Here is a 21,032-nt window from a genome sequence, read left to right as displayed (position 1 = left end):
ATGGGGAAGTGGTCACTGGAATGTGGGTCGTCAATGACCTCCCAGTGAACAGAGTCAGTGGGTGCTGGAGAGCAGAGAGATAGGTCAATGGCTGAAAATGACCCGGTAGCAGCACAGAAATATATCAGAGTACCAGTGTTTAGGATACACAGCTCTAGGTCAGGAAGCTCTCCGACACTTGACCCCTAGGGCAAGTAGAGTTGAGCCCCACAGGACATGATGGACATTGAAGTCTCCCAGGAGAAGAAATGGTTAGGGGTGTTGTTCCATAATATCTGTGACAGTCTCAGAGTCAACTTCATCCAGTGGAAGTAAATAAAGAGAGCAAACTGTAAGCCCCCAATGTGCATGAATTTCAGCTGCAACTCCTTGCAGGTCAGTATCCAGAGAAGAGCAGAGGAATGGTGCCCATTATTGACAAACACAGTCACCTCCCTTTAGCACTTTCCCCAGTCAGGTCATGCTTGCGAAATAGTGTACAGCCCCATAGTATAGGAGCATCAGATGCTTTTAAAGGTGTCCCCTGTAAACACAAGCCCAGGGGGCATTGCTATGCTAGGAGTTTCAATTCCTCCACATGTGACCTGAATCCATTCATGTTCCACTGTATAATGGGAGCCATCTATCAGGGTGGTAGTACCTCCATTCTGACTTTGTCAGAGAAAGGAGCCCACAATGGGTGTAGGCTCCGTTACTGGGCAATATGATTTCCTCAGTCCAACATAAGCCTTCATCGCCTCAGAAGAAGGTTCGAGACAGATGCCAGACAGAATGACATCGACATCATCAGACTGGGTACCTCTTGTCTCCTTCAGCGGCACTTTGATTTCAATTTTTTGGTCTGAGGTGGCTTTGGAGCCACAACCTCAGAAGTGGTAGGGGGTGTATCAGCAGTGGACGGTGCACAAGACTTGACATGTGGAGAGGCAGAAAGGTCCACGATGGCAGCAACCAAGGCCTTTTCTGAGGTTCGGGGAGGGGGACAGGATTCAAAGCAACTGAGGCAGCACACGTGCATTGACAAACACAGGTGCTAGTTCTGCAAGTAGCAACCTTTGTTTGTGTAATTTCATGAGGTTACAGGTCTGGCCGTTTCAAAACAGAAGAAAATGAGGCAGCGAATATAGGTGGCTGCGTGGACTTGTATACCTTCTTGGCTTCACCATAAGGAATGCGCTTTGTCGTTTTGATCTCCTGCATCTTCCATTCCTCAAGGAAAACTCTGCAGTCCCTGCTCCACACAGGGCGATCCCCAGAGCAGCTGACGCACTCTGGAGGAGAGGATCAACCAATTCCCTCATGGGCAGCTTTACACATTTCCCACAAGTGACTTCTCCTTTACAACCAAGAGTAGTGTGCCCAAAGTGCTGGAATTTAAAACACTGCATTGGATTTGGGTAATAATGTCATACACTGAGACGTAGGAAACCTGCCTGCTTTGGTAGTGTGATGTTATTAAAAGTAATGATAAATGAGTCTGATTTTACGAGATCGCCATCCACCTGTTTAATAACATGTTGCACGTGGACAACGTCTTCCCAGGACCATTCGGCTTTCAGTTTTTCTCAGGGAATGTCAACTAGATCATCATTCAACATCATCTTTGCCTCAACACTTCTGCCTTGACTTATATCTCTGCCCATACTCTTTGCCTTTAAATATGTCTGCTTGTGTCTGTGTATGTATGGATGGATGTGTGTGTGTGTGTGTGTGTGTGTGTGTGTGTGTGTGTGTGTGTGTGTGTGTGTGTGTGTGTGCGCGCGCGCGTGTACGCCCATGGTCGAGCTTCAGCAATCCTGGGGACGCTAGTGTCGGCACCTGTGATATCATTGGCCCAAGTTCTCTGTCCACCCTGGTCGGTAGATCATTTTGTTTGTCGAGTGTATTCTTAATTAAACTCGGCACCGGTTCCCAAGCCTTGCTAAGATTATAGTTTTACTCTCGATTGATGTGGTCATCTGTGTTGTGAATTTCTATGGCCTCTCTAATGATGTTGTCCCAGTACTTGGAAGTCTGTGCTATGATTCTGGCACATTCGTATTCCGTTGCATGATTCTGGGCAAACACTGCTCTGTGACTGCTGACTTGCTAGTATACGTCAGTCAAGGTGCCTCTGGCATTCTCAACAGTGATCTTCGACAGTGTGCAGTGTTTGTCTAATATATGTTTTCCTACAGTGATATGGAATCTGGTATACGCCACCCTTTTGCAAACTGAGATCATCTTTGACGCTTCCCAATAATGCTCATGTTTTATTTGGAGGGCAAAGGGCAGTTTTCACTTGGTGCTTCTGCAATATGCATCCAATTCTTCCCAATAGTGCACCTGTGTACAGTATAAAGGCAGTGGCTCCCGTTCCTCCACGACTTCTTCTGTCTCGGGGCCATACTGTTGTGGTGGGACAGGGAGCACAACTGATCTGCCATTCTCTTCCGCAAAGGATGGTCGCAGCTGTCTGCAAGCAAATACAGCTCACTGTGAATTTCTTTCCAATACACACCGTGGCCCACGGTGCCATCAGCTCTGGAGCAGACTCTCTGCAACTGAAATGGTGTACACCCTGTGTACTAGTGTTTTTAGTATCCCATTCCTCTGCAAAGGCTGGTGGTAGCTGTCTGCATCCAAATACAGGTCAGTGTGCATTTTCTTCCAATACACATTATGACACATATTTGTCTCAGCTCTTCTTGACCATGATGTCTACAAATGTCTTCCTTCTGCTTCAATCGCAATAGTGGATTTGATATTGGGATTTATGGAGTTCAAATGTGTAAATAAGTCAAGGAGTTTGCCCCTTCCATGGGGCCAATTGACAAACGTGTCATCCACGTAATGGAAAAACACATGGGTTTCCATTTGTATGATGTCAGAGCTTCCTTCTCTAAGTACTCCTTATACAAATTTGCTACCACAGAGGAGTGTGTGCTGCCCATTGAAACTTATTACATTTGTTCGTAGTATTTTCCATTAAACAGAAAATACTTGGAGTCAGGATATGCCTGAAAAGATCAGTGGCCTTCTCATCAAATTTCTGGCCAATAAGCTCTAGTGACTCTTTTGGAGATACACTGCTCAATAACGGAACACCAAAACCTGCCAGGGTACCTGACTCTTATCATGAAGTTTTAGAGGCATTTTACAAAATTCACAGAACTGCGTATAAGATGAGTGCATTTACCCACATAAGAGCTTAGTATTTCCATAAGGTATTTTGCCAGCAAACATGCAGGTGCTCTAGTGTTGCTGACTATGGGGCACAACTCTCCCCATCTTTGTGAACTTTAGGGAGCCCATAAAGTCTTGGCAGTACAGGCCCTTGAAGTAAGAGTTGATCGGCAACATCCTCTGGTAAATCTGTGACCTTGAGAAGAGAGCTGATCTTGTTCTCCACCTTCTTTGTGGGGTCAATGATCTTCCAGTAGGAGTCTTCAGTTAACCGGCTGTCCATCTTCTCAATGTAGTCTTTGAGGGGAAGAACAACAGTGGCGTTGTTTTTGTTCACATGTAATCCAGTGGTCTCAGGCACTCTCTCAGGTACTGTAGTCTAACACTACCAGCAGAAAGAAAGCGGGTATTTGGGACCTGAGAGTTTTTTGTTTGATGGGGAATACTATGAACAAACAAAGAGTCACAATGTGCAGCCCACTCTTGCCTGTGATCGCAAAATTGTAAATGGAGTACTTTAACAAGGAAGACCTGGCATCATCCAAATTGAAACCCGTGTGTTTTTTCCGTTACGTGAATGACACATTCATCATCTGGCTCTACAGAAGGGGTAAACTCATTGAGTTTCTTACACATTCGAACTCGATAAGTCCCAACATCAAATTCACTATGGAGACCAAAGCAGAATCAAGATTACCATTCCTGGACATCATGGTCAAGAGAAGAGCTGGATAAAATCTTCTCGGTTTTCAAGCCACGTCAGTGCAATAAAATGCTTGAGCTTTCGATGGCTACCTCTGCCATCATCGTCACGAGTAAAATTACTGACTGCCGGGACTGACACTATTTCCCACTTATATACCTACAATTATGGCCACTGGCACCGACCAGAAAGGGCCTGCAACTGCTGAATTGAATATTGAATTTAATTGATGAAAGGAGAAAATATAAAAATGCAGTAAATGAAGCAGGCAAAAAGGAATACAAACGTCTCAAAAATGAGATCGACAGGAAGTGCAAAATGGCTAAACAGGGATGGCTAGAGGACAAATGTAAGGATGTAGAAGCTTATCTCACTAGGGGTAAGATAGATACTGCCTACAGGAAAATTAAACAGACCTTTGGAGAGAAGAGAACCACGTGTATGAATATCAAGAGCTCAGATGGCAGCCCAGTTCTAAGCAAAGAAGGGAAGGCAGAAAGGTGGAAGGAGTATATAGAAGGTTTATACAAGGGCGATGTACTTGAGGACAATATTATAGAAATAGAAGAGGATGTAGATGAAGACGAAATGGGAGATACGATACTGCGTGAAGAGTTTGACAGAGCACTGAAAGACCTGAGTCGAAACAAGGCCCCCGGAGTAGACAACATTCCATTAGAACTACTGACGGGACTTGGAAGAGCAGTTGAACGGAATGGACAGTGTCTTGAAAGGAGGATATAAGATGAACATTAACAAAAGCAAAACGAGGATAATGGAATGTAGTCAAATTAAATCGGGTGATGCAGAGGGAATTAGATTAGGAAATGAGACACTTAAAGTAGTAAAGGAGTTTTGCTATTTAGGAAGTAAAATAACTGATGATGGTCGAAGTAGAGAGGATATAAAATGTAGACTGGCAATGGCAAGGAAAGCGTTTCTGAAGAAGAGAAATTTGTTAACATCGAATATAGATTTATGTATCAGGAAGTCGTTTCTGAAAGTATTTGTTTGGAGTGTAGCCATGTATGGAAGTGAAACATGGACGATAACTAGTTTGGACAAGAAGAGAATAGAAGCTTTCGAAATGTGGTGCTACAGAAGAATACTGAGGATAAGGTGGATAGATCACGTAACTAATGAGGAGGTATTGAATAGAATTGGGGAGAAGAGAAGTTTGTGGCACAACTTGACTAGAAGAAGGGATCGGTTGGTAGGACATGTTTTGAGGCATCAAGGGATCACAAATTTAGCATTGGAGGGCAGCGTGGAGGGTAAAAATCGTAGAGGGAGACCGAGAGATGAGTACACTAAGCAGATTCAGAAGGATGTAGGTTGCAGTAGGTACTGGGAGATGAAGCAGCTTGCACAGGATAGTGTAGCATGGAGAGCTGCATCAAACCAGTCTCAGGACTGAAGACAACAACAACAACAACACGTTACTTAGACATTGTCTTGCACAAACTAGCTTGCTGTTATGCCTGTTAAGTTGCCATGGCTATGTCTACCCACTTCTAATCGAATGGAGACTGGTTTCTGGCAGTAAGATCCAGCTCATATCTTGTCTACCGTATCTGCTTTCTCAATAGGGCATGACTTGTCCTCTTCAAAATTCTGTCCACTGCAGCAGTTCAATTGTGGTGCTGAACTACTGCAAAATGAGGAATTACCTCCTTGTCCCAGCAGCATTTGCAAAAATGCTAAAGAAATCAGCAGATGTGATTTCCTTTTGCACACCATTTTTCCAACAGTCTTATACTGTGCATTATGTCACCACCATAGAGGAAAGATATGTGTCCTTGGAGTCTTTCGCAGTAGCGTGACTGGACAAAATCTTCTTGGTTTTCAAGCCGTGTCAATTCCAATAAAATGCTCAAGCTTTCGATGGTTAGCTCTGCCATTGTTGTCAGGACAACAATTATTGAAAGCCAGTCTCTGTTGAATCCTGGGCCACAGTGTCTAACGGAAGAAAACGCACAGTGACCTATATTTGGATGCAGACGGCTGCCACAACCCTTTGCAGAGGAATGGAGGACTAAAAGCACTAGAACACAGAGTGTACACCAATTCAGATGCAGTGAGTCTGCCCTACAGCTGATGGCAGCCTGGGCCACAGTGTTTATTAGAAGAAAACACACTCTGAGATCTACTTGCATGCAGACATCTGTAACCACCCTTCACAGAGGAACGGGGTACTAAAAACACTAGTCCTCAGGACACACACCATTTCAGACACAGAGAGTCTGCCCCAGGAACTGAAACACCTCAGAACTGTATTCTTAAAAAATGATTACCCAGAATGGCAGATTGAGTCCGCTCTCCTACTTACCACAATGGTACATCCTGTAGAGATGGAAGAAGTCACGGTGACAGAGGCAGCCACTGTCTTTATACTATACACTGGTACATTATATCAGTTTGTGAAAGGCTGGCATATACCAGCTACCATGTCGATGTTGAACTACATATATTCAACAGACAGTGCACACTGTCGAAGATCACTGCTGAGAACACCAGAGGCACACTTGACTGATGTAAACCAACAAGTCGGCAGTCACAGAGCACCATTTACCCAAGAATCATGCAATGGAGTGTAAACATACCACAATCCTGGCACAGATTCCAAATACTGGGACACTGATGTTAAAGAGGCCATAGAAATACCCACTAGGGCCAATCTCATCAACCAAGATTGCGACCATAATCTTAGTAAGGCCTGGGAACCAGTGCTAAGTTTTATTAAGAAGACCATCAACACACAAAACAACTTGTCGATGAGGGTGGACAGAGGAGTTACATCACTGCTATCACAGCTGCTGACACTAGTATCTAAGAGATGCCGACGCACATTTGTGGTTGCAGACTGCAGACAGAGCACCTCGCACAGGCAGGGTATATTAGTTGGCCACGTGCCCTCAGCGCTCCTGACAATGGCGACTGATCACCAAAATATTGTGCCTGCTGGACACTATGAATTGGCAGACCACCCATGGACTGTTCAGTCAACAAATACACTGTTAGGAACTGAACAGTCACTTCACAGGGATTCCTGCCTGTTCCCTTTAGTGAAGTTGTACTACTTACTCCATCAAAGAAAAGCTGTCCTCTTTCTTGATATGAAGACTGAAATCATGCTGCCAATATGATTCAGCCAACCCTGTATGAAATAGCAATGTTTGAAAACATTAAGCTGGTTGCACTCTGTCCAAAACCCTTGCTGAAAATCTATCTGCGTGCCTTTCTTTGAGGCACTAATCTGTCTGAAAGGTTTAGCCAGACTGGCAAATTGTCACTAGCACACAGATTGTCAATGGTTCTTTCCTGGGCAGCATGAGCTACAGCTGGCATGCACCAGAGATCAAAAGATACATGTCTTCTATTAACCTGGGGCAGGTGGCCACAGAGGCCGATAGCAGGTTATGTGCATGGGTCTGGATATCACGAGACTTTCCAGAAAGCTACAAAAGACAGAAACGTACAGTTTAACTGATCATTCACTGGGTGACGTTGCAACCTGAGCTGACCAATGACAAAGATGACACAACAGGATTTAACTCTCTGAATGACATAGTGGGGGTGGAGCACTGTAGTTTACAGAGGAGCCTGGCACACACAAGTTGTTTGGAGATCATCCAGAGTCAGCACTGTGGGACTGAATCGGAGATGATTGTTGTGTGACATGTATCTCAGAATGCATTCTCATAGGTCTCCAAATGCTCTTCCAGACCCTTTCAGGAGATTCTCACACATCATTCTATGCAATTCGCACATTGTTTAGCATAAAGCATTCTGACTTCATCTTCTGAAGGAATGTCACCTTGTTTGATACTCAGTTTTCAGACTTTGGCTGACGCCTGTATTCATTTTGATGTCTATCGTCCTTTGTTACATCCTCATTTTTCATTCTGTGTCAGTTGGTTTTACTGGGGTCTAATTCTTGAATCTTTAGGCATCTGACAATGTTTGCATTGTCTGATCTCAACTATCAAATGTATCATGCATGTTACCCCTGTGGTCTCATTACTGCACACAAATAGATGCCACATGCATTTTAGGGGCCAGTAAGATGAGGACAATAACACTGCATCAGCCAGTGGGCAGTTTTTTTACCTAGAGAATGATTAAGCGGGCAATACCAAATGAGGAAGGTGTTAAGTTGCTCTAAGCATCACCTCCAAAGCCACTGGACATGACGATGAAAGCTGCCAGCTGTGAACCAACAGCCATGTCACACCATGAGAGATTCACGGAGATTGACACGTCACACCAACATCACACCAGCCACCTGAGCTAGCAAGTATTACCAATTCTGTACTGTGATGAGGTAACGTAGATAATCCCCCCTACATGCCAAGTTACTGAGTTGTGTCTATATCCAGTCAAATTAGATCCAATGTTTGTTAGCATTGACAAGTTTTATATAATTATTAAAAAATGTAAAATTCTCCAATCCTTTATTGATTGAAATTCTGGACATTTTTGCCACCCAACATCTTTACAATGTGGGACCATTATCATTTCAGTTTACAGTTTTACTACATTTTTGGCACCCTATGTAGGGCAATGTCATTAACTTCCATTTCATCACAGTCTTAATAGAATAAATTTAAATGTTATAGATACTAATGCTATCTCTTCTTGCAGTCATTCTTCAATTAGACCCTGAGTTAGTCTAGCTTTAAGCATGGTACAGTTTCAAGTACAAGTTGTAACTTGTCTAGACAAAATTAAATGATCTTCAGTACTGAAGTGTACTGCTGCCATTTTGTACTTTTATTTTTGTAATGTGAGTCCAGTTGCACTTGCAGAATTTAAAAGAAATACTTGGTTAATTCAATGAAGAGCATTAATTAATTTTTTTGTGATGTGCCCTTCACATGCAGTAGTGAATCAATTTTCTGAATAATGAATCAAAGTATAAGTCTGTTGGCACTAAAATGAAATGTTTGGCACACACACTCTAGATGTACAGCAAGGGGCTAGAAGGGATTGAGGCCAGGAGAATTATGGCATCTAAGGATGTGCTGCTGGGGCAACTCCCATCTACTTCATTCAGAGAGAGAGAGAGAGAGAGAGAGAGAGAGAGAGAGAGAGAGAGAGAGAGAGAGAGAGCATGCACGTGTTTGTATTTATTTGTATGTTTGTGTACCATATAACTCAAAAAAAAGAATTCGTCCAAAAGATAGCACATTATTCAGTCCTGTTGATGTGCCTCTGACAACTCGAAATGTCTACTATTCAGCAAATTTACTCCTTGAATTATCTAGATTCATAATGACAATGTTATGAAAAGGATAGCTGCTACTCACCATGTAGTGGAGATGCCGAGTTGCAGATAGACACAACAAAAAGACTGACAGATAATGAGCTTTCTGCCAACAAGGCCTTTGTCAGGTAGAACACACACACATGATCACAGTCTCTGGCTGCTGAGGCCACACTGCGAGCTGCAGCACATATTGGAAATGAAACTGGGTGGTGGGCATAGGGAGGAGGCTGAGCGATACCAGGATAGGGGTGGTGAACCGTAAATGCTTGTGTGAGCATACAGGGATGAGGTGGAGAGAGGGTAGGGCAGCTAGGTGCAGTTGGGAGCTTACATGGAGGGCGAGGTAGGGTTAGCGGAAAAGTAGAGGGGTAAAAAGACTGCAGGTGTGTTGGTGGAGTAGATGACTGTGTAGTGCTGGAATGAAAACAGGCAAGGAGTTAAGACTAATGAAGGTTGAAGTCAGGAGGATTACGAGAACTTTCCCACCTGTGCAATTATGGGAAGCTGGTGTTGGTGGGAATGACTGCTGTGAAGCAGTTGCTGAAATGAAGAATATTGCGTTGGGCGGCGTGCTCAGCATTCGGATGGTCCAGCTGTTTCCTGGTAGTCATTCATGCGGACAGATAGCTTGTCGATTGTCATGCCCACATAGAATACAGCACAGTGGTTGCAACTTAGCTTGTTGATCACATGACTGGTTTCACAGGTAGCCCTGCCTTTCATGGGATAGGTGACGCTTATGACTGCACTGGAGTAGGCGGTGGTCTGTTACAAGGATATGAGCCATGGGGCAAGGCGGTTGGGAGCAGGAGTTGTGTAGGGATGTTCGAGGATATTATGTAGGTTGGGTGAGCGACACAACACTACTGCGGGAGGGGTGGGATGGATAGTGGATGGGATGTTCTTCGTTTCAGGGCAGGATGAGACATAGCCGAAATCCTGGCAGAGAATGTGATTCAGTTGCTCCAGTCCTGGGTGGTACTGAGTCATGAGGGGAATGCTCGTCTGTGGCCAGACAATGGGTCTTTGGGAGGTGGTGAGTGACTGGAAAGATAAGGCATGGGAGATCTGTTTTTGTATGTAGTTGGGAGTGTAATTGTCATCTGTGAAGGCCTCAGTGAGATCCTCGGTGTATTTTGAGAGCGACTGCTCCGTATGGGAAGGACTTCTTGGTATGGAATGGGTGGCTGCTGTCAAAGTGCAGGTATTGCCTTGGTTGGTAGGTTTGAGATGGATGGAGGTACTGAGATAAGGTGGATTCTTGGCTTGAGTAGGAGCAGATGAAGTGAATGGGGGAGAAGGTCTTGTGAGATTCTGGAGGAGTGTGGATAGGGTGTCCTCACACTTAATCCAGGTCATGAATGAATCTGAACCAGTGAGGGGTTTGGGATTCTGGGTGCTTAGGAACGATTCCTCTAGATGATCCAAGAATGAGTTAGTACAGGATAGCACCATACAAGAGCCCATAGCTGCACCATGGATTTGTTCATGGGTAACGCCTTCAAAGGAGAAGTAATTGTGGGTGAGGATATAGTTGGTCATGGCAATCTGGAAGGAGGTTGTAGGCTTGGAATCCATTGGGCATTGGGAAAAGTAGCATTAAATATCGGTAAGGCCAAGGGCATTACACATGTTAGTGTTAAAGGGGGTGGTATCAATAGTGATGAGCAGGGCACCATGTGGTAAAGAACAGAACTGTGGAGTATCAGTGGAGATAATGTTTAGCATCTCTTTTATAGTAGGGTAGGTTGCAGCTAATAGGCTGAAGACGTTGGGTCTACGAGAGCAGAGATTCTCTCAGTGGGGTCACAGTAACCAGCCACAATGGTGTGTCCTGGGTGATTGGGTTTCTGGACTTCAGGAAGTATGTAGAAGGTAGGAGTGCGGGGAGTGGTAGGGGTAAGAGATGAGATAGACTACATGGAGACGTTCTGACATGGGTATCAGGATTAGAGGCTCATCCCAGAACCTCTTCCTGGAGTATATCTCGCTCCTCGCCCTTAACACTCCCCACACTTTTACCTCTACATGCTTCCTAAAGTCCATAAACCCAGCCACCTAGGACACAAGATTGTGGTGGGTTACTGTGCCCCACCGAGACACACACTGCTCTTGTAGACCAACACATCAGCCTATTATCCAAAACCTATCCTCCTATACATAAAGATGCGAAACATTTCCTCCACTGATTCTCCACAGTTCCTCTTCCTTTACCACGGGGTGCTCTGCTCGTCACTATTGATGGCATCTCCCTTTACACAAACATCCTTACTGCCCATGGCCTTAACGCTATTGAACACTATCTTTCACAGTACCCAATGGATTCCAAACCTAATAACCACCTTCCTGATCACTATGACCAACTTTGTCTTCACCCACAATTACTTCTCCTTTGAAGGCATTACCCACAAACAAATCCAGAGTACACCTATGGGTACTCGTATGGCACCATCCTATGACTCGTATGGCACCATCCTATGACGATCTATTCATGGTCCATCTAGAGGGGTCCTTCCTAAACATCCAGAATCCCAAACCCCTCACCTGATTCAGTTTCTTTCATGATATTTTCATATGGATTGAGGATGAGAATAACATATTCACATTCCTCCAGAACCTCAGCACCTCCCCCCCCCCCCCCCCCCCATTTGCTTCACCTGGCCCTACTCAACCCAACAAGCCATCTTTCTAGATCTCATCTCAAAGATTGCTACATCCGTACCTCCATCCATATACACCTACCAACCACCAGCAATAATACATCTACTTCGACACCACCAACCCATCCGTACTAAGAAGTCCCTTCCATACATCCTAGCTACTTGTGACCATTGCATTTGTAGTGACCAGTGGATCCTCTCAAATTATGCTGAGGCTCTCATTGAGGTCTTCACAGACTGTAATTATCTTCCCAGTCTTGTAGAAAAACAGATCTCCCGTGCCTTATCTCTCCAGTCACCCACCACTTCCCTAAATCACACTATCTGGCCACAGAGGGGCCTTCCCTCATGACTCAGTACTGCCCAGGACTGGAGCAACTGAATCGCGTTCTCTGCAAGGGTTTCGACCACCTCTCGTCATGCCTTGAAATGAGGATTATTCTACCCAATATCGTTCCCACCTCTCCCAGAGTGGTATTCTGCCATCCACTGAACATACACAATATCCTCATGCATCCCTGCACAACTCCTTGCTCCATGGCTCATATCCTGTAATAGACCTAGATGCAAGACCTGCCCCATACATCCTCCCACCACCACATACTCCAGCCCAGTCACAAGCATCACCTATCCCATTAAAGGCAGGGCTACCTGTGAAACCAATCATGTGTTCTACAAGATAAACTGCAACCATTGTGCTGTATTCTATGTGGGCATCACAACCAACAAGCTGTCTGTCTGCATGAATGGCCACTGACAAACTGTCACCAAGAAACAGCTGGACCACCCCATTGCTGACCACACTGCCCACAACAATATTCTTCATTTCAATAACTTTTTCACAGACTGTGCTATCTCCACCACCACCACCACCACCACCACCACCACCACCACCCCACCACCTTCTATAAACTGTGCAGGTATGAACTCCTCCTGCAATACGTCCTACATTCTCATAATGGCCTCAACCTTCATTAGTCTTAGCCCCTTTCCTGTTTCCATTCCAGCACTACACAGTCTATTCTACCAACGCAACCACAGTCTTCTTTCCTCTCTACTTTTCTGCTAACCCTCCCCCACCCTTTGTGTAACCTCCCGACTGCACCTAGCTGTCTTATCCTCTCTCCACTTTGTCCCTGTATACTCTCACAAACAGCATTTCACAGTCAGCGACCCCTACCCTGCAATCCCTCCCCATGCCAGCGTCCTCCCTACTCCCACCACCCAGTTGCATCTCCCATCATGCACTGCTGCTCGCAGTCCGGCCTCAGCAGCCAAGACTGTGATCATGTGTGTGCGAGTGTTTGTGTATGTTCTACCTCCGACAAAGGCCTTTTTGGCCGAAACTCATTTTTCTGTCAGACTTTTTGTTGTGTCTATCTGCAACTCAGCATCTCCACTATACGGAGAGTAACAACTATCTTTTTCTTAATATTGTTACATTCCACCCAGGGTTTTCAATTGTCAGATTCGTGATGAGCAATACATGGTTTGAAAATTTTCTTTCAACTTTTAAATCGTACTACATGTTGGAGCAGGCATGTATAGGTGCTCTGTAATCCACACACACCAAGATTGAGCTAGTGTTGTGGCAACTAAAGTAAAAAAAAATCCACAATTTTGACACCTGTAACATTTGAAAGAATAAATCATAAGGATAGTACTGCAGAGATAAAAATTTTGCTTAGTAGCTTGTTAACCATTTTTTGAGGCCATGTGGAATGAGATTTATTTGTATCCAATGGATGCAGCATGCACAGGATGAGAGTCAACAGAAACTTATTGGAATGTTGAACAGTAGTGGTGGTGGTAGAGAGTGAGTGAGTTAGTGTGTGTGTGTGTGTGTGTGTGTGTGTGTGTGTGTGTGTGTGTGATGTTGTTGTTGATGATGATGATGATGATGATGATGATGATGATGATGACAGGAAATATGTAGGCACAATAAGGAAACTATCCCATTCATTGACTTGTGAAGGTCAGGTTCTTTCACATGTTGATAAGAATGTGGTAATTTCATTCTCTGTATACAGTCGTGTGGTTACTCAACAAAATGTCCCTCCATACAACAACAGAAAAGCCATTATCCACCACTTTAGAAAATCCTGACCAAAACGATCTGAACTGCATCCAACTGCTTGACACTTTTGCATTCGTGAACTCCTTCATATTTAGTCAAACTGTTTATTACACTCTACACACAGCATGGATCTTGCCCTGCCTCTCTCTCTTTCCTTTCACTTAGCTAAAAGCACAGCTTATGGAAAATATTTTGCATCAAAGATGCTGATTTAAAGAATGCAGAGACTGCTCTATAGGTGCTTTACCAGGACTGAGAGAAAAATTTTGTTTACAATTATAAAGTAGCCACTACCCAAAAGATTGTGTTAGTCTGGATCCAGGCTACCTAAATTACACCTTCAAGTATCCATAGTTGTCATTCATCTTTGCACATCATGGCAGCACTAAAAATGATAACATGAAGGGGGGAAATAATTGTAATATCACGTAAATACAGATTTAAGTACTCTATGGTAATGGAATGACATTAGTAGAACAGAATGTTGCTAGCTTTCGCATGAATTTTCTCCATTAATACGTACCCTGTCCCCCAACACACACACACACACACACACATGAAGTAACACTGTCTGTCTTGATGAGGGGCGACATTATCACCTTGAAGATTATTTTGAATATCTAACTGTGGCCCTAATATTATGAAGAGCCCAAGCAGCACTTTGGACAACAACTGTTCACTGTGCATCAACCACCGTGTATGTATGTATGTATGTGTGTGTGTGTGTGTGTGTGTGTGTGTGTGTGTGTGTGTGTGTGTCTGTGTGTGTGTGTGTCTGTGTGTCTGTGTGTCTGTGTGTCTGTGTGTGTGTGTGTCTGTGTGTCTGTGTGTGTGTGTGTGTGTGAGCGTGCGCGCGCTAGTATATAGCTCTTTTTTCCCCCCAAGGTAAGTCTTTCCCCTCCCGGGATTGCAATGACTCCTTACCCTCTCCCTTAAAACCGACATCCTTTCATCTTTCCTTTTCCTTCCCTCTTTCCTGACGAAGCAGCCGCCGGTTGCGAAAGCTCGAAATTCTGTGTGTGTGTGTGTGTGTGTGTGTGTGTGTGTGTGTGTGTGTGTGTGTGTGTGTGTGTGTGTTTTATTTATTGTGCCTATCTACCGGCGCTTTCCCACTTGGTAAGTCTTGGAATCTTTGTTTTTAATATATTTTTCCCATGTGGAAGTTTCTTTCTATTTTATTTACATCATCCTATTTTGGCATATGTAGGACATCCTATCTCTGGTTCTGTAATACATCATTGTAAATTGTGCTTACGGTAAGCGACACTTAGTGTCCATGCCCCCTCAGCTGTTTGTGTTTGAGCTGTAAGCAGTGCGTCAATGCTGATTCTATATTATGGGCCATGAGTGTTCATCACAGCACTATCATGTTTTCATATCTTGTGATGATGCCAATTGTGCCTAAAAGTTTCATTCACTTCTTTAGTAAGTTTAACGAGAGAGGTATGTTATTTGTGGGATGCTTCTCCAGTCATGTGAATCAACAGTACTACTTGTACTGTTGTAACTCATCAAAATGCTCTTAAAGCATGAACATACTCTCTCTTTCAGATCAGTCTGATGATGATCTTAATGATCAAAACAAATAACTGAACTAAATAAAGAAATTTGCAGTCAAACACTATTTTAGTTTCCCATGCCTGAGTCATGCTGTGAGCTTTAAGTTTTACTCCTTCCATTATTGATGTAAGCACTGTGTCATTTAGTAATTGATGCAATGCAGCCATTGCCAAAGACTCAACTATAGATAATAACAAGAACAACAACAACAACAACAACAGAGTGTTCTTCCACAGTTCACCCGTGGCGGTAAGTAGAGTAAATGCAGGATACGGTGGTTGATGCACAGTGAACAGTTTTTGTCCCAAGTGCTGCTTGGGCTCTTCATTTGTTAGGAGGAAGAGGCTGACATTGTTTGCCCACTTTCATACAGTTAAGGATGCACTGCACTGACCCAGAATTGAGGTGCACACCCTGCAATCTTTCTGAAACAATTTTATAGAAACTACTTTTTACAAAATTTCAGTTTTGCTTTATATGCCAACTTCATGATGGTGTGCTCATTATTTTGATAATGGTGGTTGATAGTGTGATATTTGCATTTAAGTAAGACACTGCAAAACTGGAAAAAATTTGCAATGAAAAACAGGGGTCACTTTGACTTTGCGTTTGGTGCATATTACACAATATGATGCTGCACATGAAATTTAGGTAACATGTTGAATTTTTCTTTAAATTTGCATGGAGGTCTCTATTTGTCACCAATCTCAAGAAAATTATCTTACGTAGAATACTCATCTGTGATTGTGGGTGCTAGTGATAAAGCCAGGATGAAATGTCCACAACTTTCCTCATATCTAAAATGGTTTGGGACACCAAAACAAGATTTTGGCAAATGATGGCATGCAAAGAGGAGAGTAGTTTGCCATATGGTTGTCACACAAACCTCATTATCTATTCTGTTACTCCACCAACTACTGACTTTTTTCAATGGGAGAATGTAACTTGTAAGAGGCATCAATATCTGGTGAAATGAGAAATGCTATAGATTTGGGAACAATGTACGTGAAAATATTAAACATTTACTTTTGTACCACAGACATGCTTTTGCAGAAGCTATCAACCTTATTTGTCCTCAGTTCCTCACTTAATAAATCATTGTTTCAGAATAATCTCTCAGCCTGTATCTACACAATAATTTGATGGGATGACATTGTGTAAACTCCCTGTGTTTTGACAAAAGAACCAAATTTTAATGCTGCAACAAGAGAAATGTAGGTTTTACTCAAAATTCGTGACTCATGACACTTCTCTGAAAGGTACAAACAGTTAACAAGTCTGGTGAAAATAAATTGCTGCTTTTGTCACATTTTCAGCAGAATTCTTTTAAGATTCTAAGCAAAGCAGAGGTGAGAGAGTATCATTTTTTGATGGTCATCAAGCAAGTGTGGGCATGGAGGAACTCTACATAATATTTACAAAAAATATGAGTGTAGGTTTCTGTTTAGAATGGCTCTTCCCCTCCAGCACTCAGCATTTCCCCCAAAGAGCACTGACAGCCTGTCTGTGACCCCCACCACCACCACTCTTCGCACACTTGCCCTGCTGACTGCGCATCTACCAGCCACATTATTTTGCATGCACTACAGCTCTGCTGCTGTCAACATTTGTGATAGTCAAAGAGAGCCAATTGTTTGAATTGATTAATTGTCACTTACAACTGGTTTTGATGATTATCCTATAACGTAATCCAGGTATGAGTGATAAAGAAATCACTTGGGAAACAAAAGGGGTAAATACAGAAACGTGTAGGTCCAGAAGTTTGAGGAAGCATGATTCAACTTTAATATATCATTCAAAGAGCTAATTGATCATTAGTAGACGCCAGTTGCCACAAAAAAATCAGTTCAGAGAAGTGAAAGCGCACGTAAAAACAGATTTCCTGGAAGTGCAGAGTACATTAGAATCTATAACAGGAGAATGTGTCAAGCTTGAGTAAAAAACAGTGCTGCATTAGATAAAATGTGTACAGCAATGAAGCTGAAAATGGATATTGGTTAATCACAAGAAGTTACTTGCAGATTGTACAAGTTTTTTGTTTTTGTTTTTTTGTTTTTGCTATTAAAAAAGGGAGTGCACTTTTATTTAAAGTACATCTACTGACATGGTAAACAATAACAAAAAATGAGAAAGATGCTTACCAACTTGCTGAGGAATAGTTTCTAAGAACTTTGCATGATATGTTGGAACAACAGCTCGATACAATTCAAAAACATTTCTTGCAGTGTAAAACAGCCTCACTGCACAGAAGTCAGTGCGCTGTGTTGCTTCCTCCAGTATATCAAAAACAATCTTTAAAACATCTTGAGTTGATTTGCTGGAATGAAAACAGAATGATATGACCATAATAAATTACTTTTAAATATTCTTTAAAAAGAAACATACTTTATGTGGTTAGAAAATATCTTAAACAAAAGCAGCAAACACACACACACACACACACACACACACACACACACACACACACACACACATCAAAATATAGAGAAATGAGAGAAGTACAAAAGTACACTATAAACATGGTGGTCACTCAGAACCCAGCATTTTGTGAAACATTTTAGCTAGCCAGAAAAAGTAATGAAATTGTCCCTTATCACAGTCTGAAGTGTTTACCAACCTGTTTCTTCTAAAATTTCATCCTATGGCTTTTGGATGTAACAAGAGCTATAACGTACACAACAATGCAGTATTTTATTTTCAGTCTCTTCATATTTATTAGCACTAAGTTCAGTTTCCATCAACAGCTTTTTAGAATGTATGACACTCACTGTCTTAACACAGATCGGTAAGCTACACCAGTTAATAGAAATTTCATTGAAAACAAATTCATAACTGATGAAAACTAGATAATGAACATACACTGACAGGAAAAGAAATCACTGCACCAAGGAGAAGTTGTGCAACATAAACAGAAGTTGGTAGGCATGTTTCTACATCTGAAAGATGATGACTATTCATATTTCACGCCAGTCACACAAGAGTAGTACTAGTACTGCCACTATGAGGATGCAAATCAGGTTTCCTTTAAATACACACTGTAACAGTCATGAGCATTAGTTACCTTTGAAACTGGACATGGTGAGCTGATGTTAGACAAGAATGCCTTTAAAAAGGCAACAAAGACACCATTATAAACACCCCATTGAGTTTGAACAAGGTCGTGTAATAAGGCTACGAGAAGCTAATGTTCCTTCTGCGATATTTCGGAAAGACTTAGCAGGAATGTAGCCACTTTACATGACTGCTGACAGCAGTGGTCTGGTGAATGTACAGTCGCAAGAACACTGGAGTCTAGACAGCCAAGTGGCACTACCATTGTGCATCGAACCATTACAAACAGGTTACTTCAAGGACAGCTCCAAGCCAGACGCCTTGTAGCATGCGTTCCATTGACCCCCAAATCAAGGCCATTTGCAATTTCATTGCTGTCAAGTGAGAGACCACTGGAGGTCTGTTGCATTTTCTGATGTAAGATGATTCGCCTTGTTGCCTGTGATGATCATGATTCGGTTAGGAGGAGGCCAGTTGAGTACCTACAACCAACCTCTCTGCATGCTAGACACATTGGAACTACACCTTGAGTTACGGTCTGGGGTGCAATTTCATATGACAGAATGAGCATTCTTGTGGATACCCCATGCAACCTGATTGCAAATTTGTATGTCAATCTGGTGATTCGACCTGTTGTGCTACCATTCGAGAACAGTATTCCAGGAGGCATTTTCCAATAGGGTAACACTTTTCCCACATACCACTGGTGTAACCCAACATGCTCTACAGTGTATCAACATGTCTCCTTGGCCTGTTTGATCACCAGATCTGTCTCCAATCGATCACATATGAGACATCATCAGACAGCAACTCCAATGTCATCCACAAACAGCATTAATTGTCCAGGTACTGCCCGACGAAGTGCAATAGGCATGGAACTTCGTCACACAAACTCAACATTCTGGCAATTACACCTGTTATTAATTTATCAGAATTTCACATTCGCGTTGACTTATCTCAGGCATACATTAACCTGTGATCTCGCAATGTTAACTGCTTAAATATGTTACCTAGGTAAATGTATTCTGAAATCTAATTACTCTAAATCAATTTTTTTTAGTGTTATGATTTTTTTCCCCATCAGTGTAGATTGCGAACTTGTTAATTACTATTTACATATTCAGAACTGACACATTTATACATTTAGACTACTGAACACTGACTGGCTTTGTGTGAAATGACTTTTCTTTTCTTTTTTTTTTTTTTTAGGGCGCACAACTACAATGGTCATTAGGGCCCAGACTAACTTAGGAATGCACTGCGAAGCACACGGTTAAAACAGCAACTAAACGGGACAACATTATAAAATACATATTAACAGGCATAGGATTAAAAAAAAACAGCATAATCAAATGTCCTTAGACAGGTTTGTCAAGTGGATAAAACGAAGAACGCGAGCAGCTGCTCCTGGGTCATCTGCTAAAATGGCAGGCCAAGATCAATGCACAGTGTATTAAAATTCGGACAGGACATTAAAATGTGGCGTACCATCAGCCTTTGCCCACATGGGCAGAACAGCGCTGGCGTAGCCGTCAGCAGATGGCGATGGCTGAACTGGCAGTGTCCAATTCGTAACTGGACTAAAACGACCTCCTACCGCCGAGAAGGGCGTGAAGAGGTCGCCCAAGCTGTGGGAAGAGGTTTCAAGGCCCGAAGCTTGTTGTCCGTAAGTGTAGCCCAATCGGCATGCCACAGCGATAAATGCGCCAACAAATGACCCTGTTACAATCAGATGAAGGGAAACAACAAGAAGCTGTCCGAGGTTGGAGGACCGCAGCCTTGGCCACGGCATCTGCAGCTTTGTTCTCAGGGATACCGACATGGCCAGGAATCCACATAAAGGTGGCTGGAGAACCATCGTCCGCCAGCTGCTGAAGATAGCGTTGGATCCGGTGCACGAAAGGATGAACCAGATACGGATAACTGAGGCTCTGGATGGTGCTCAGGGAATCAGAGCAGATGACATAAGCAGAATTTCGGTGGCGGCAGATGTAAAGAACAGCCTGGTAGAGGGCAAAGAGCTCAGCTGTGAAGACCGAACACTGGCCATGTAGCCGGTATTTAAAACTGTGCGCCTCGACAATAAAAGAACGCCTGACCCCGTCATTGGTCTTAAGAGCCATCTATATAAATGAAGATCATATTAATGAACTTCGAATGAAGTTTGACAAAACGGGAGCGGTATACCGAAGCTGGGGTAACCTGCTTTGGGAGCGAGGTGAGGTCAAGGTGAATGCAAACCTGAGCCTGGAGCCAAGGTGGCATTTGGCTCTCGCCCTCTCGAAAGGTTGCAGGGAGTGAAAAATCAAGGTGCTGAAGGAGGCGATGAAAGCGAACTCCAGGGGGTAGCAGGGCAGAGACATACAACCCATATTGACGGTTGAGAGAGTTGTCAAAAAAGGAATGATAAGACGAGTGGTCGGGCATTAACAATAGCCGACAGGCATACCGACAAAACAGTATATCGCGCTGGTAAGTTAGATGCAATTCACTGGCTTCAGCATGAAGACACTCGACGGAACTAGTATAGAACGTTCCAATCTCAAG

The 21,032-nt window shown here is 43.1% G+C and overlaps 1 protein-coding gene across 2 annotated transcripts in view; it reads right to left on the bottom strand.

Annotated features, from left to right (window-relative positions):
• The window catches only part of LOC126278656 (centromere/kinetochore protein zw10 homolog), a 184,864-nt gene that overhangs the window by 63,884 nt on the left and 99,948 nt on the right, over positions 1 to 21,032 (bottom strand). For both annotated transcript variants that reach the window (XM_049978871.1, XM_049978870.1), the window contains exon 6: positions 17,576 to 17,751. In XM_049978871.1, coding sequence (XP_049834828.1) covers positions 17,576 to 17,751 — 176 coding nt within the window. The remainder of the gene's footprint in view (positions 1 to 17,575; positions 17,752 to 21,032) is intronic.

Source organism: Schistocerca gregaria, chromosome 6 (genome assembly GCF_023897955.1).
Source record: "Schistocerca gregaria isolate iqSchGreg1 chromosome 6, iqSchGreg1.2, whole genome shotgun sequence".
NCBI lineage: Eukaryota > Metazoa > Arthropoda > Insecta > Orthoptera > Acrididae > Schistocerca > Schistocerca gregaria.
This window is presented reverse-complemented; position numbering and strand designations above follow the sequence as displayed.